This window comes from Triturus cristatus, chromosome 8 (assembly GCF_964204655.1).
Source record: "Triturus cristatus chromosome 8, aTriCri1.1, whole genome shotgun sequence".
Lineage (NCBI taxonomy): Eukaryota > Metazoa > Chordata > Amphibia > Caudata > Salamandridae > Triturus > Triturus cristatus.
The window spans coordinates 1,553,971,551-1,553,985,437 of NC_140591.1; the positions used below are offsets into that span (position 1 = coordinate 1,553,971,551).

Consider the following 13,887-nt stretch of genomic DNA (forward strand, 5'->3'; position numbering starts at 1 on the left):
ACAGCGAGTTCCAGTTACAGTAATTCAACTTGGAAATTTACTTCAGTGGATGTGTGCAGGACTTACCACATAAGATCATTACAGCAGTTGATCAAAGGTTGTTACACAGTTAAAGCATCAATTTAGATCATTGAGGTACATAACAGTAGCAGTTCAGATCTTGGTGGAGAGAGTGCTTAAGTAAGATTGAGGGTGAATAACCAAAGGTGTCTGTCAAATAGGAGGAGTTTGTGGTACATTTTGAAGGTGACACGGCAGGTGGTTAGGCAGAGGGAGGGAGGAAGGGAGGCAGATAGATCCAGATTCTTGTGGCACTATCAGAGAATGACTGGCTCATGTATTGTTCTCGACGGAAGGTGGGGGGTTCCAGGAGTAGGGATTGGGCATTTCTGGAACCCGTTTGCTCCATAGATTTACAGGTTATTGTTTAGATAGGAAGGTGAGGAGGAGTGCAGGGCCCTGTGGGTAATGCAGGCAGTTCTGAATTGGGACTGCGCTTCAATGGGAAGCCATTGGTGCGTTAGCAGGGCAGGGGACATGTGGTCATATTTCTTGAGACATATAACGGAGCGTGCTGCTGCATGTAGTGTTGCTCTCAATTTGCGTAGGTGACCCTTGGGAGTGCCTCAGAAAAGGGCAATTGCATAATATAGTCTGGAGACGCGGAGAGACTGCACCACTATTCTGAGGTCTTGTTCTGAGATCAACTGTCTGACGCCCCAAAGCTGCCTAAGTTGGTGGTGTGCGCTTTTGGCAATAGCTGCGATGTGGCTGTGAAGATTGAGATGGTTGTCAAGGGTGATACCAATGTATCTGGCACTCGGAACAATGGCAGGGCAGCCATTCCGAGCTGGGAAGTTTGTCATTCATTCCTTTGGAGGGGTTTTTTGCATTGAGAGACGAAATCAGAAGAAATTCTGTTTTCGATGGGTTACGTTTTAGATGGTGGTTGAACATCCAGTTTTGAATCTTAAGAGTGTTTTTGAAAGCAGTGCAACATTTTCTTGGCATGAGATTTTCAAGTACATCCAAGTGTCGTCAGCATAGAGGTGGCAGAGAATCCCAGAGTGTCTGAGAATCATACTTGGGGGTTCTAGATAGAGGTTAAAGAGGGTTGGGGAGAGGATGGGGTCTTGAGGGACCTCTTGAAGGCCATGTTGTTGCAAGCAGGAGTGACCGCATAGGAATATGGTAAAAATATAATTTTGCCCGCAGCTCCGAAAATCCTTACACTGGTGCTGCTTCTATAGGTGCGATGTGTTTAAATTGTATCAGGAGGACGGATAGATTTTGCTGGTATTTCTATTGGGAGTCCTCACTAATAGCATCTGAATAATCAAGCTTTTAATTGGACAACTCCTTTACAGATAAACTCTGATTCAAGTTTATCAGATCGTATTTAACGGGACATAAAAGATTTGTCACCTGTGCCTTTCAGTAAGTCACATGGAGAGGCATACACAGAAAAGCAGTGTACAATGAGATCCGTGGAGGAGATTGTACCCCGAAGAGCTCTTCCCAACTGGGACCTTTTGCCTGAGTTCAGTCCGTGACGTCACTCCGGCGGCCATTTTGAGATGTCAATAACGAATGACACCTCATGGCCCACCTTATCTGCACACGTGCCACTCTGCTCAAGCACGCTGGACTCTCGGAAAAATAAATTGGTACAAATTGTGTATAATTAGTGTTAATTTGCCTCAAAGTCCTACCTCGTGGCGCTCTATCCCCCTCTCTGTACCTCTGTCTGCATCACTTCCGTGTACCTCACCTCCCCCTCTCATTTCACTTCCTCTGTCTCGCCTCTATGTCCCTATTAATTCATCACCTGTTTCTACCTCACCCTTACCTTCTATCGCTCTACCCACTTCTGTCTTTCTCCCCCCCCCGACCTTGCACTTCAGCCTTATTATCCCTCCTTCTGCCCCTCATCTCCCTACTGACCTCTCTACTTGTTCTCTTCCGGCTCCATCACCTGCCTCCTTCCAGGCGCGCAACACCCATTGGACTCAAAGTGCTTCAGCCCCCCCCCCCCCGTCGTGTGTGGCAGCCCGGGCTGAGACAGCTTCCCGGCGCACACACAGCCGCACCCGAGCACTTTACAGGCCTTCAAAAGACCATTTGCATGTTAATGAGGCCTCGCTGTTGTTTCACCCCTTCTAAGAGCCCCTGCAGCTCCACTCTGCCTATTGCTTAAAAGATTCAGCCCCCCCCCCTGAAATTTTTTCTTAGCCCCCCCCCCGAAATGTGGCTCTAGTTGCGCCTCTGCCTCCTTCGCACCTGTTCCTCTCCTCCTTCTCTGCCTGCCTCCCTCCACCACAGCTCTTTGCCCATTACTTCCCCTACCTAGAGGTGGATGAATCAATAAATGAACAGTGGGAGCTGAGCCAGAGGTCGACTCCGGCTCTTAGAAACACCCCTGCCCCCCCCCCCCCCCCCAGCCCCTCAATTGTGATACAGTGAGTGGACCAAGAGGCGCGTCCATTTCTCATGTGTACCCTGTGTGTGGCCTAGATTATTACTATGCACAGAGAAACATTGTTAATCTGATAAACTCGAGAGGTTTTTATACAGCGCAGATCCTGAGCTCATGTTTCTGAAGGTGGGGGGTAGTGATAATGCACATAAAGAGTGTAAGGTGACAAAGTATTTGTCTAGAATCACACAATGTAGTCAAGCGGGGAATCCGGGATGGATCAGAGTTTTCAGTTTCACGCTGGACATTTCAGCCAGTAGGGGGGCCTTTCCTTCAGGCGTCAGCTGTTCATGCTTTGTCCTTCCTTTTCGGAAGAGATCAGCGAGTGGGTGTCGGGGACCATCCGCACTCTATTCTTAGCAGTGTCACATAGCTCGAACTTTCCCACGGCAGTATGAGCGCTTCACAACAGGCACAGGCTACTCGACACTTTTTATTTTTTAAACATGAAACAGGGTGCTGTGCCGGATTGACAGGATGCAGAGTCCAGGCCGGGTTCGGACCGTGCTCCCCTTGTTACACGGGCGGCATTTGTAGTCACTAAGCCATACGGCCTCCCCTGAAATCTCTGCTCGTTTTGGGCTCGAGCTGCGCCTGAACCAAGGGTCAGGCTCGGGCCCGGCTCGAGCGTTCATGACTCGCTCATCTCTATCCCAACTTCACCGTTCTTATTCTTCCTTTCGGTTTGCCTACATCACACACACCCTCATCCTCTTTCTCTCCCTCTACGTCACTCCTCCCTCTACCGCATCTTTTTTTTCCACGAAATGTGTTGTGCCTCATCTTTCTTTCTAGCCTGTGTGTACCTCGCCACCTCGTTCTGTGAATAGCACAGCAATGCCTCTGTGTCTGGCGTCTTTTTAACTCTATCGCTCCTCTCTCGCTCATCCTTTCTATTCCGGTTTGTTTCCTCTCTACCTCGAACGATCTCTCCTTTTGACTTTCACTGTACATCGCCTCTCAGCTACCCGCCTCTCCCCACCTCACTCTTCTGTTCTCCAGTACAACACATATCTGTCTCTTTACCTTTCCTCTCTCTCTACCTCACTGCTTTCTCTCGTTTCCTCAGCTCTCTATTACATCCTCTTTTTGACTCCCCTCTTTCTCTCCACCTCCCGACCCTCTACCTCTCTCTCTCTCTACACCTTTCGTCTCTCTCCCTTCGAGTCACCCCTCTTTCAGGAACCTTTCCTCGGTGCTTTTCAGTCTCCTTTCTCCCCTCTCTCTTCCTTACCAGAGGCGGAGGGCACTGATGGGTGAGGTGGAGAGCGAGGGAGAGGAGGCTTGCGGCCCACACCCCATCAGCTGCAAGCGTGGCTTGGTGGCATGGGATCTTTCATACAGAGGGCTGCGATTACAATGACCCGTCCTTTGAAACATGCCGCTGGCGCCGACAGCCTATAGCACATGTGGGGCCCGGGGACATTTTCCCCGCCTTCACTTCTGACGCTAGTAAACATGTTTTACGAACCAGGGACTCTTTCACAATATTTAATGTGAGGTGCCTCTAGTCCTGAGGAAGACACCTGGTCCAATAGGGGCAATATACAGGCGCTGAAACATGTTGATGGGAAAGAGAAGCAAGGCCCAATGGTCGACCCTCCAGTTTCTTTTCATTTCATTTCATTTCAACTTTATTTCGGCCACTTGGGCCATAAAAGAATAAAAGAGATAAACATACAATAAATAACATGTTATACACCACATTAAAATACTCATTTAGAGTTAGCAGCATAGCAACATTCAGATCGGTCCATCCTCAATTTTTGGGCTTTACATAACGATTGCGGCTGATCCACATAGCTGTTAAAAATTTCGCTACCGCAAATACTATTGGTGGTGATAAGTCAGTTTTTAAAATCCTATAAGCTGAAATGTAATGCTTAAAACCCAGGTTTTTTAAAAGTGGAAGAAGCCAGTATCTCCGTGGTCTATGGTAGGCTTGGCAGAAGAAAATTATATGCAAGTCAGACTCTGATGGGTGGCCACACGCTGGGCATAGAGTTGTTGAGTTAGGTGACCAGCTGACAGTATGGGCTCCAAGAGGCAAAGTACCGTAGCGCCATTGTAGGTAAAGCTTCCTGGTTAATGTTGGTTCAATATCATCTAGGACTGGTTCCCGGGTGTATGTATCTTTAAATGCCAGGAACTGTTCAGTAAGGGACCCAGCCCTAGCCTTCATAACTAGGGCACGTAAGTTGTGCTCATAGTAAGCTGAGGAGATAGTTTTGCGGGAAGGCATTGGGCATGTATTAACTGGGTCAGTCCACAGATCAGATCTTCCTATTAATTCACAGGAATGTTTAATATAAGCAAGCCATGGTACTTGATCAATTCTTATAAGGCGCAGAATATCTTGTAGCTCTTTTCTGTAATTCTCAAGCTCTGGGGTACGCCATAATTTATGCCAGAAAATTAGAGGTTTGAGGCCTAGTTCCACCGCAATGGGTTTTAAGCCCAAGTCCAATCTTAAGGGTAAAAGCGGGGTGCTTGATGGTAGAGCTGTCAGCTGCCTCAAGAAGTTGTTCTCTACAACCTGTATTTTCTGGATAGGTACATGTCCCCAGATTTCGCCCCCATATAGCCCAGCCGCCCTAGCCTGGGTTTTGTAAATGTGAAGGCGTGGGCCTAATGGTTTGTAGCTCAGCCCACTCAGCATCCTGGAAATGGCGCCCGTCATCTGGGTTAGCTTCAGATTCACTTTTGTCTGATGTGAATCCCACCTCATTAGGGGATTAAAGATAACCCCCAAGTATTCAAAGGTGTATACCCTCTCAAGACTGGAAGTCCCTATCCGCGGGCTAGATCGGGTAGAGGCAGGTGGGTTGAAGATCATATATTTTGTTTTTGTAGTGTTGATCTCCAAACCATGCGACTTGCAGAAGTCGACAAAGCCGTCAAGGACCCTTTGTATACCCATAGGTGATTTGGAGAGCAACAGGGTATCATCAGCAAACATAATTGCCGGTACCCTGTTGCCCGCCAACCTTGGGGCGTCGATGTTACTAATCCCGTCAAGATGGTTAAAGATCCCGTTGACAAAGAGGCAAAAAAGGGTGGGTGCAAGCACACAACCCTGTCTAACCCCCCTGTCAACGGGAAAAGGATCTGAAAGGGTACCTCCTCTGCCACATCTTACCCTTGCGTAGTTGCCCTGATGTAGTTTTTCCAGAATAAAGAGTAGATCAGCAGGAACCCCTGTAGCTGCCAAAACTGCCCAGAGTTTGTCCCTAGGGACTAAATCAGACGCCGCCCGCAGGTCGACGAATATCGTGTATAGACTGCCCCCCTCAATTGTTACTGTTTTCCAGTAGAGAAGATTCAATCGGAAGATCTGGTCCACCGTCGAAACCCCCCTTCTGAAACCTGCCTGAAAGGGACTCAAGATGTTATTGTCATCGATCCAGGCCTGAAGCCGGTTCAGAATCACTCTACCAAAGATCTTTTGTGAGACATCTATGAGGCTTATGGGTCTGTAATTGGCTGGGAGCAGAGGAGAGCCCTTCTTAAAAATGGGAACAATCTCTGCGCCCAGCCAAGTAGCAGGAATCTCCATGCCTCGCAGAATATGGTTAAATAATAAAACTAGATATGGAGTCCAGACATCCACCTCCTGCTTAAAAAGGTCACCTGGGATACCATCCAACCCTGGGGCCTTGCCTGAAGCTAATCCAGCTATAGCCGCTCTAACCTCCTTGAATGTAAACAGGGAGATTTCTTTAGGATCCTCAGTGCATAAAGGGTGGAAAGCAGCCTGCTCCCCATCTGGTAGTTGGTATAGCGATTTAAAATGATCAGACCATGCACTAGGTGAAATGTTCGGCTCCAGTGCAGGGGCCAATTCCAGTGAGCCAGTGTTCACTGTTCGCCAAAATGTTCGTGAGTCCCCCCTGGCTAACGATACAGAAAGGGATTCCCATTTCTGGTGTTCCCATTCTCTTTTCGCATTACAGATTAAAGTTTTGTAAGCGGATCTCTTGGCTCTAATTATCTCGCTTCCCAGACCTGCTTTGATAGAGATCAAGAGGCTTGATTTTGCAGTACGACAGGTCCTATTATACCAAATTGGGCCAGCTGCACAGGCAGTTGGCCTCCTTAGGGTACGAGTAAGTGTTGCAGATACTGTCTCAGAGAGGGTTCTATGGCACTGCCCTACTTGTTCATGGTTACTCTGGTTTATATAATTAACCATGATTTCCTGAACTTTTTCGAGTATAGGGACAACCCTTTGATAGAGTATGGGTATCCTCTCTGGGTTAGAGATGAATATCTCCCACTTTACTCTTCGTTTATTTTGAGTCAGGCCAAGACCGGTATCCCGGGAATCCCTCAATTCCAGCCTAGAATCTATACCAGGATGAGCAAATTCTAGTTTCAGTGCATTATGGTCACTGTCATCCCTAGGCAATACCCAGAAGTCAATGATACTTGACCACATTGGTAGTGGGGCCAGTATATAGTCCAGTCTTGACTCCCTACCCTTGCTGTTAAAAGTGAAGCTAGCTGGGTTATCTGAGGTAGACCTGCCGTTACATGCCCTCAGACCAAATTTTAAGGTTAAGGCGGTAACTTGTGTAGCTAGGGGGGTCCAAGCTCTGGGGGCTGTTGCTCGCAGGGGGGGTATGGACCACGCCATGTCCTCCTCCATTGCTAAATCCAGCAGTAATCCCGGAAGGGGCTCATAATGGGAGTTAAGATCTCCTCCTATCAAGAAGTGAGTGCCCTGTGGAATGTCATCTAAAACTCCTGAGAGCTCCTCTATCGTACTTGAAGTCTGGGAAATCTTGGTTGGCCTGGAGTATACATTAATTAGCAAAAGGCTGTTTGCGTTCGGCCAGTCAAGCCGAACCATAAGAATGTTCGGCGAATTTTGTGGATATGCAATGGCCTTACAGCCCAGATCGGTGGCTACCCAGGTAGCCAGAATTTGAGGGGCGTCCAATGCCGGCCCATGTTGCCTGCACAGAAAATGCAGCGAAGCCTGTTTGGGTGAGATGTTCTCTCGCCCAGGTTTCCTGAAAGAGGCAAATGTCTTGGGCCTGGATAAATTCTCTCCATTCTGGGCAGTTGGCTTTATTTACCAAACCTGCCACATTCCAGGACAGGATCTTGAGGGAGGGACGGTTAGATATTTCCGGAGCAATAATTGCAGAGACATCGTTCTCCCCCCTATCCTGGCCTGGAAATTCCAAGGCCCGTAATTTCGCCACTTGGGGTGCAGATACCTCATGTGGGCAACACGTTGGGAGAAATGAACCCATGTTTTTATCCCTAACTTGATGTACTCCAAGTATTTTTATATTTTCAGAAGGAGTAGTTGGCCTAAACGGTTTGTTAATAATGTCATTGGGCCCTGTTGTTACCGCCCCTTTCGACTTTATTGGTCAATCGACCATATCAAGACTGCTAAATCTATTATGAGTTAATAGGCAGTCAAAGCGTGGAGGCTTGGGGTGTGGAATTGCTCTAAAAACTGAGGGGGCCTGATTTCTAGACCTTCTGGACACAAGTTCCCAACAATCTTCTCCCCGTTCAGGATCAACGGTTGGATAAAAAAAGGATAGAGGGAGGGAATGAATCTGTGATCCTTGGGGCTGATAGGGCCAACTACAAATGTGCGAGACAGTAAGAGGATCTCTAAAATTAATCAGTGCACAATCTCCCTGGATTGACTTCCTGGTATGTCCTATCCAGGGGATTCGTCTTACCATCAAAATCTCGCTAAATATTCCTTCTGGCAACGGCCTATTCCTAGAGAGCCAGTGGATTACCTTATTCTTCAGTGCCTCCGCCGGCTCTCTAGTAGAGGAATTTAATTTGGGGATGCCAGCTAAAATTACAGTATAAGGCATTGCTTCTGGTGGTAGATCGATAGTTCTATAGTTATGATCAATGCCATTAGTGCCCATAGAAGGTGTGTCTTTCTTCAGTGGGCCACTTGAGCCGAGGGCTTTAGTTATGGGGCTATAGTTTGGGGGCACTGCAGGGACGTTGGAAAGCTGCTGCAATTGGCTGGGATGTAAGGTCGAGCTACCCAGCGCCCCTTTGGTGTCAGATGTAGAGATGTTGATGGGATGTGTAGATTTATTTTGTGGGATCTGGTTTATTGTGCCAGAGCCCTCGTCGACACGGGTAAAATCCATCTTACGCTGCACTAAGGCCTTTTCTATCTTAACTAGACAGTTTAAGATGGCGTTAAGTAAATCCCTCAGAAGTGTACCTATATTCGATAGTGTTAAGCCCTCATCTCCCGCGGCATCAAATGTAATTAGTTTATTTTTGGGCTGAGCGCCGGCGGATGAGTTGGCTTGCTTTAGGGGTTTCGTCGTGGCTTTTCTGGCTATACTAGCAGTATTGTTGCCTCGAGGAGGGATATGTTTGAAATTCTTAGTTTTAACTCCTCTTATGCTTTGTGCCCCTTTTTTTGTCTTAGGGATTGCCCCTTCCCTCTCGTAAGCGGTAGTTAATTTATGCTGGTCTGTGGAGATTGGAGTTGGTACTCTGTCAGAAAGACTAGGTTCGATAATAGTAGGAATTATGGACGAACTAGGTAGTGGGAGGGATAGTAGACTGGGATCAGAATGGATGGAAAAATCATGAGTTGTTAAAGAGTCATTTAGAGTAACAAGTAACGAATCTTCAACTGTATTAGTCGCTACTTCTGTAGCCCCCCCCCCCCCGTCCAACGTTGTGGCCCTGGCAAGAGGGGCCGGAGATGTTACATGTTGAAGAGGGCCCAAAGAGGATCTTCTAGCCCACTCTAACTCTTGGGAAATTCGCCTTTCTAATATTGAGATTTCATCTATAAGAAGGGATCCCGCTTTCACAAAATATGTGTCCAGAGTACCTGAGGGGGCCCCCTTGGCCGTCGAGGATTGGCTCCTAGTTGTCCTTGATGACATCCTCAGTCTCTCGGATGTAGGGAGCGTATCAATAGAGATCAGCGATTGATCGTGGTCCCTCGCCTTCCTCGTCCGTCCTCGAACGGCCTCAAACGGCCCGCTCTTTGCCCGGTCTTAGCCCCGTGCTGAGACCCGCGCGCGTCCCGCTAGCGCGTGTAGGCAGGGAGACGTACATATAATGGAGGGCAACGGTGTTGGGGGAGGAGTCAGGAAGAGGACCAGGTGAGGCTGATCTGCTTCGTGCACAGCACCCTGGTCCTCGCAGTCCTGAATACGCCGGTTCTTACAGGGTCAGCACACCAACAATGCCCCAAGTGACAGCAGCAGAATCCCGGTCCCTCGAGCGGCTCCCGCGAAGCGGGGGCCGCGAGGCGCGGTGTTGATTTCAAGAAAGCTGGGATGAAAGTCCAAGGAATCCCTCCAATGGGCAACAGCACCAGCCAAGTTCACAGTCTCTTTACCTTTCCTCTCTCTCTACCTCACTGCTTTCTCTCGTTTCCTCAGCTCTCTATTACATCCTCTTTTTGACTCCCCTCTTTCTCTCCACCTCCCGACCCTCTACCTCTCTCTCTCTACACCTTTCGTCTCTCTCCCTTCGAGTCACCCCTCTTTCAGGAACCTTTCCTCGGTGCTTTTCAGGCTCCTTTCTCCCCTCTCTCTTCCTTACCAGAGGCGGAGGGCACTGATGAGTGAGGTGGAGAGCGATGGAGAGGAGGCTTGCGGCCCACACCCCATCAGCTGCAAGCGTGGCTTGGTGGCATGGGCATGGGATGTTTCATACAGAGGGCTGCGATTACAATGACCCGTCCTTTGAAACATGCCGCTGGCGCCAACAGCCTATAGCACATGTGGGGCCCGGGGACATTTTCCCCGCCTTCACTTCTGACGCTAGTAAACATGTTTTACGAACCAGGGACTCTTTCACAATATTTAATGTGAGGTGCCTCTAGTCCTGAGGAAGACACCTGGTCCAATAGGGGCAATATACAGGCGCTGAAACTTGTTGATGGGAAAGAGAAGCAAGGCCCAATGGTCGACCCTCCAGTTTCTTTTAATATTGTGATTGGGAGACACCAGTAAAATCACCCACATACCATTTTAATATAGGTCTGATAGTTTAACAAAGGGAGAACATAAGTATCGACTTGAGGGACATAACTTGGCTCACCAAGTGATGTTGCTTCCCCCTTGACTCTCAATCGTGTCTCTGACTCTGTTGCCCCAGTTATTCTGGATCTTATTAACATTTCACTGTCTTCAGGGAGTGTTCCGTCCTCATGGAAGCGAGCTATGGTCAGAGCCCTACTTAAGAAACCCTCCCTTGACCCTGAAGTCCTTGCTAACCACCGGCCAATTTCACTCCTACCTGGGATTGCAAAGATTTGCGGAAAAAATGTTAACTCCGTGCTCTCCACATTTTTGGAGGTGAATGAACGTCTTCACCCCTCCCAAACGGGCTTTAGACCCCAACAAGACACGGAGACAGCCTTGTTAGCGGTGGTCGAAGAAGCCAGAAAAATTCTATACAGTGGCGGGTCTTCAGCGGTTATATTGCTCGACCTCCGTGTGGCCTTTGACACTGTTAATCACCAACTTCTGATTACAAGACTTCGAGAGATTGGGGTGTCAGGAATTTTACTCAAATGGCTTGAGTCTTTGCTGGTAGACAGGTCATTCCAGGTCTTTGAGGACAACGTTCGCTCCGAAAGAATACCATTACGATGTGGGGTGCCACAAGGCTCCTCCCGGAGCCCCACGCTTTTTAATGTCTATCTGCGCCCTCTGGCCGAGGTGGTCAAACCCTTTGGGGTTAACATAATTTCTTACGCTGATGATACTCAGCTGATTGTGTCCCTTAACAGTCTGGACAAAGTTAAGAGCAATTTGGCCAGCTGCTTGGAAGGGGTCTCCGCTCTGGATGGATGACTCCTTCCTAAAACGGAATGCAGCGAAGACCGAGCTGATGATCCTGGGTAAGACTACTAATATGGACACCAGCGTCCTTTGGCCTAAATGTTTTGGGGTGACGCCTACCCCCAAAACTCAAATAAAAAGTCTTGGGGTGTGGATGGACCACAGCCTGAATTTTAAGGAACAGGCGCGTAGGGTGGCAGGTACCTGCTATGGCATTATAAAAATGATCAGGAGGGTTCTTCCTCTTTTACCATTTTCCGCCAGGAAGCTTTTGATGCAAGCCTTGATCCTCTCGAGGCTTGATTATGCCAATGTGCTTTACCTAGGGTCTCCAGCCGCAACCATTAAAAAAATTGTAAACGTTTCAGAATTGTGCGGCGCGACTTCTGATGCAGGTTCACAAGCACGAATCAGCTAAACCTTACATTATGTCCCTGCATTGGCTTCCGGTGGCTGAGAGAATCCAGTTCAAGGCTTTGTGTATTGCTCATAAGGCACTCTCAGCTAAGGCCCTTCCGATTCTTCAATCCATTATCTCCCCTTACCTCCCTAAAAGATCTTTACGCTCTGGAAAAAAACATTTAGCAATAGTCCCTAGAGTATACCGAGCTCGGAGTGGGGGACGTCTTTTTATCCCTTATCGCGGCCAAATGCTGGAATCGGCTCCCAGATCATATCTGCTTCAGGGCCAATCATCTCTTTCCGCAAACAGCTGAAGACTCTGCTATTCTCGGTAACTTTCTGATACCTTGATTGTTTGATAGCTCTGTCTCTAGCGCTGGGAGGCCTTTGGTAGCCATGCGCTTTACAAGTGTCTATTCAATTCAATTCAATTCAACCTCACCCATTCCAGGCAAACCGTAACTAGGAGTATGTACAACCTGTGAACAGGCGCTTCCAGGGGCTAAATGTGAAAACTACTGTTGAAGCACACCATGCTACCTAGGTGAGGTTTCATCATCCTATGAGTACACAAATCTGTGGTAATTACATACTAGCCTTGACTGTTTCTTCCATGAGTATTTTTGCTTCTTGTATGTTTGTTTACAGAAAGTGTCCAACAGCTCTTTCATGCATTTCACCCCCTCTTCAGTGTGCTAGATATGTGTTCTGCCTGTCCTGTATGTGAGAGAATTGTTATGTTCCTTCTGTTACTGCCGCCTGTGCTTTACGCTGCTATCTAGTGTACCTTTATTTCGTTGCGCAGTTCAGTATAAAAGTTTCCATTCTACAGAAGACAAAACTATTGTCACTGCCAATGCTTGTTTTAATGCATAAAATGAGTGAACCCTCACAAAACAAGTGGGCAGTTTCCTTTTGGTTTTACACGCGAAACAAGTGGCTTTTAAAATGTCCTTGATAATGTTGTAATTTTTTTTTTTTTTTTATAAACATATCTAACAAGTGGCACCATGCCACATATAACACCTGCAGCTAATTCTGGCATTTTAGCCAGCACCACTTTTCAGACTTACCATTCTTTCCCCTTTCCATACTGGGATTGTGAGACCTCAATAAAAGTCTTAAAATTAGAACTACAAGCCCCACAATTCAACCTGCAGTTGAGTGGAAAGCCAGGAAGAGCTCATGAGGTCATATGTCATAGAGCCAATGGGCAGAATTGTGAAAAGCAAAATAAAATGTAGCTCCTGGCTTTCTGCCTTTTTAAAATCATTGTACCCAATCCTGGGTTAAACAGCCCAGCGGGTGAGTGGGCAGAGATAGCCTTTCAAATGCAAATTAGAGTATGACCGCTTCTAATGGACAATCATGAACAGCCCTTAGAAACCCAGCATGCTAAAAAGTATATACATGTGGCTGTGTGCAGAGACATTGAGAAAGGAAAACCCATTTGCTGACACCCCTCTTCCCGAGCATAGTTTGGTGTGATCTAGTTGGCGCGCTTGTCGTGAACATGCGCTGCCCGTGCTGCAGTTGCTGCCCCTCGCTGGCCTCCAGTGGCACGCATGGTGCACTTTTTTTGCACTTTTATCAGGATGTCGAATAGTGAAATGTTTATTTTTTAATGTCTCAAGGATGCCATCATTGTTCGCTGATTATTGTTAAAGTGCCTCTTTCTGTGGTGCACAGCCGTGTGGTTAAACAGTTGTAGCGGCGCTGTTCACAGAACACTTTATGTAAAAGCGCTAGACTAGATGTGGGCATTCACTGCTGTTTGTGCTTTGTTCCCTGCAGTGTACAACTGGACAGTGGAGGAGGTGGTCCAGTGGCTGATCACCTACGTGGAGCTTCCACAGTATGAAGAAACCTTCCGCAAGCTGCAGCTCAGCGGACACGCTATGCCCAGGTGAGTACTGTCTGTGTGGAGTCCAGTGGGCGCGCCATGTCCAGGTCAGTACTCTACACTCAGTTCAGTACTCTCTGCGCTAAGTTCAGTAGGTGCCCCAGGCCAGTACGCTCTGTGCGTAGTCCAGGTGTACGGTGTGCCCAGGTCAGTACTGTGCACTAAGTTCAGCGGACACGTTGTGCCCAGGTCAGTGCACGCTGTAACCTGGTCAGTGCTCTCTGTGCTCAGTCCAGTGGTACGCTGTGCCCAGGTCAGTGCTGCAGTAACTCAAGTTCCTTTTGATGACT

General features: G+C 47.9%; 1 protein-coding gene across 6 annotated transcripts in view; it reads left to right on the forward strand.

The window, feature by feature from the left end:
* Window positions 1–13,887, forward strand: part of STIM1 (stromal interaction molecule 1) — a 458,800-nt gene that overhangs the window by 272,168 nt on the left and 172,745 nt on the right. For all 6 annotated transcript variants that reach the window (XM_085623469.1, XM_085623472.1, XM_085623467.1 and 3 more), the window contains one exon: window positions 13,489–13,600. In XM_085623469.1, coding sequence (XP_085479595.1) covers window positions 13,489–13,600 — 112 coding nt within the window. The remainder of the gene's footprint in view (window positions 1–13,488; window positions 13,601–13,887) is intronic.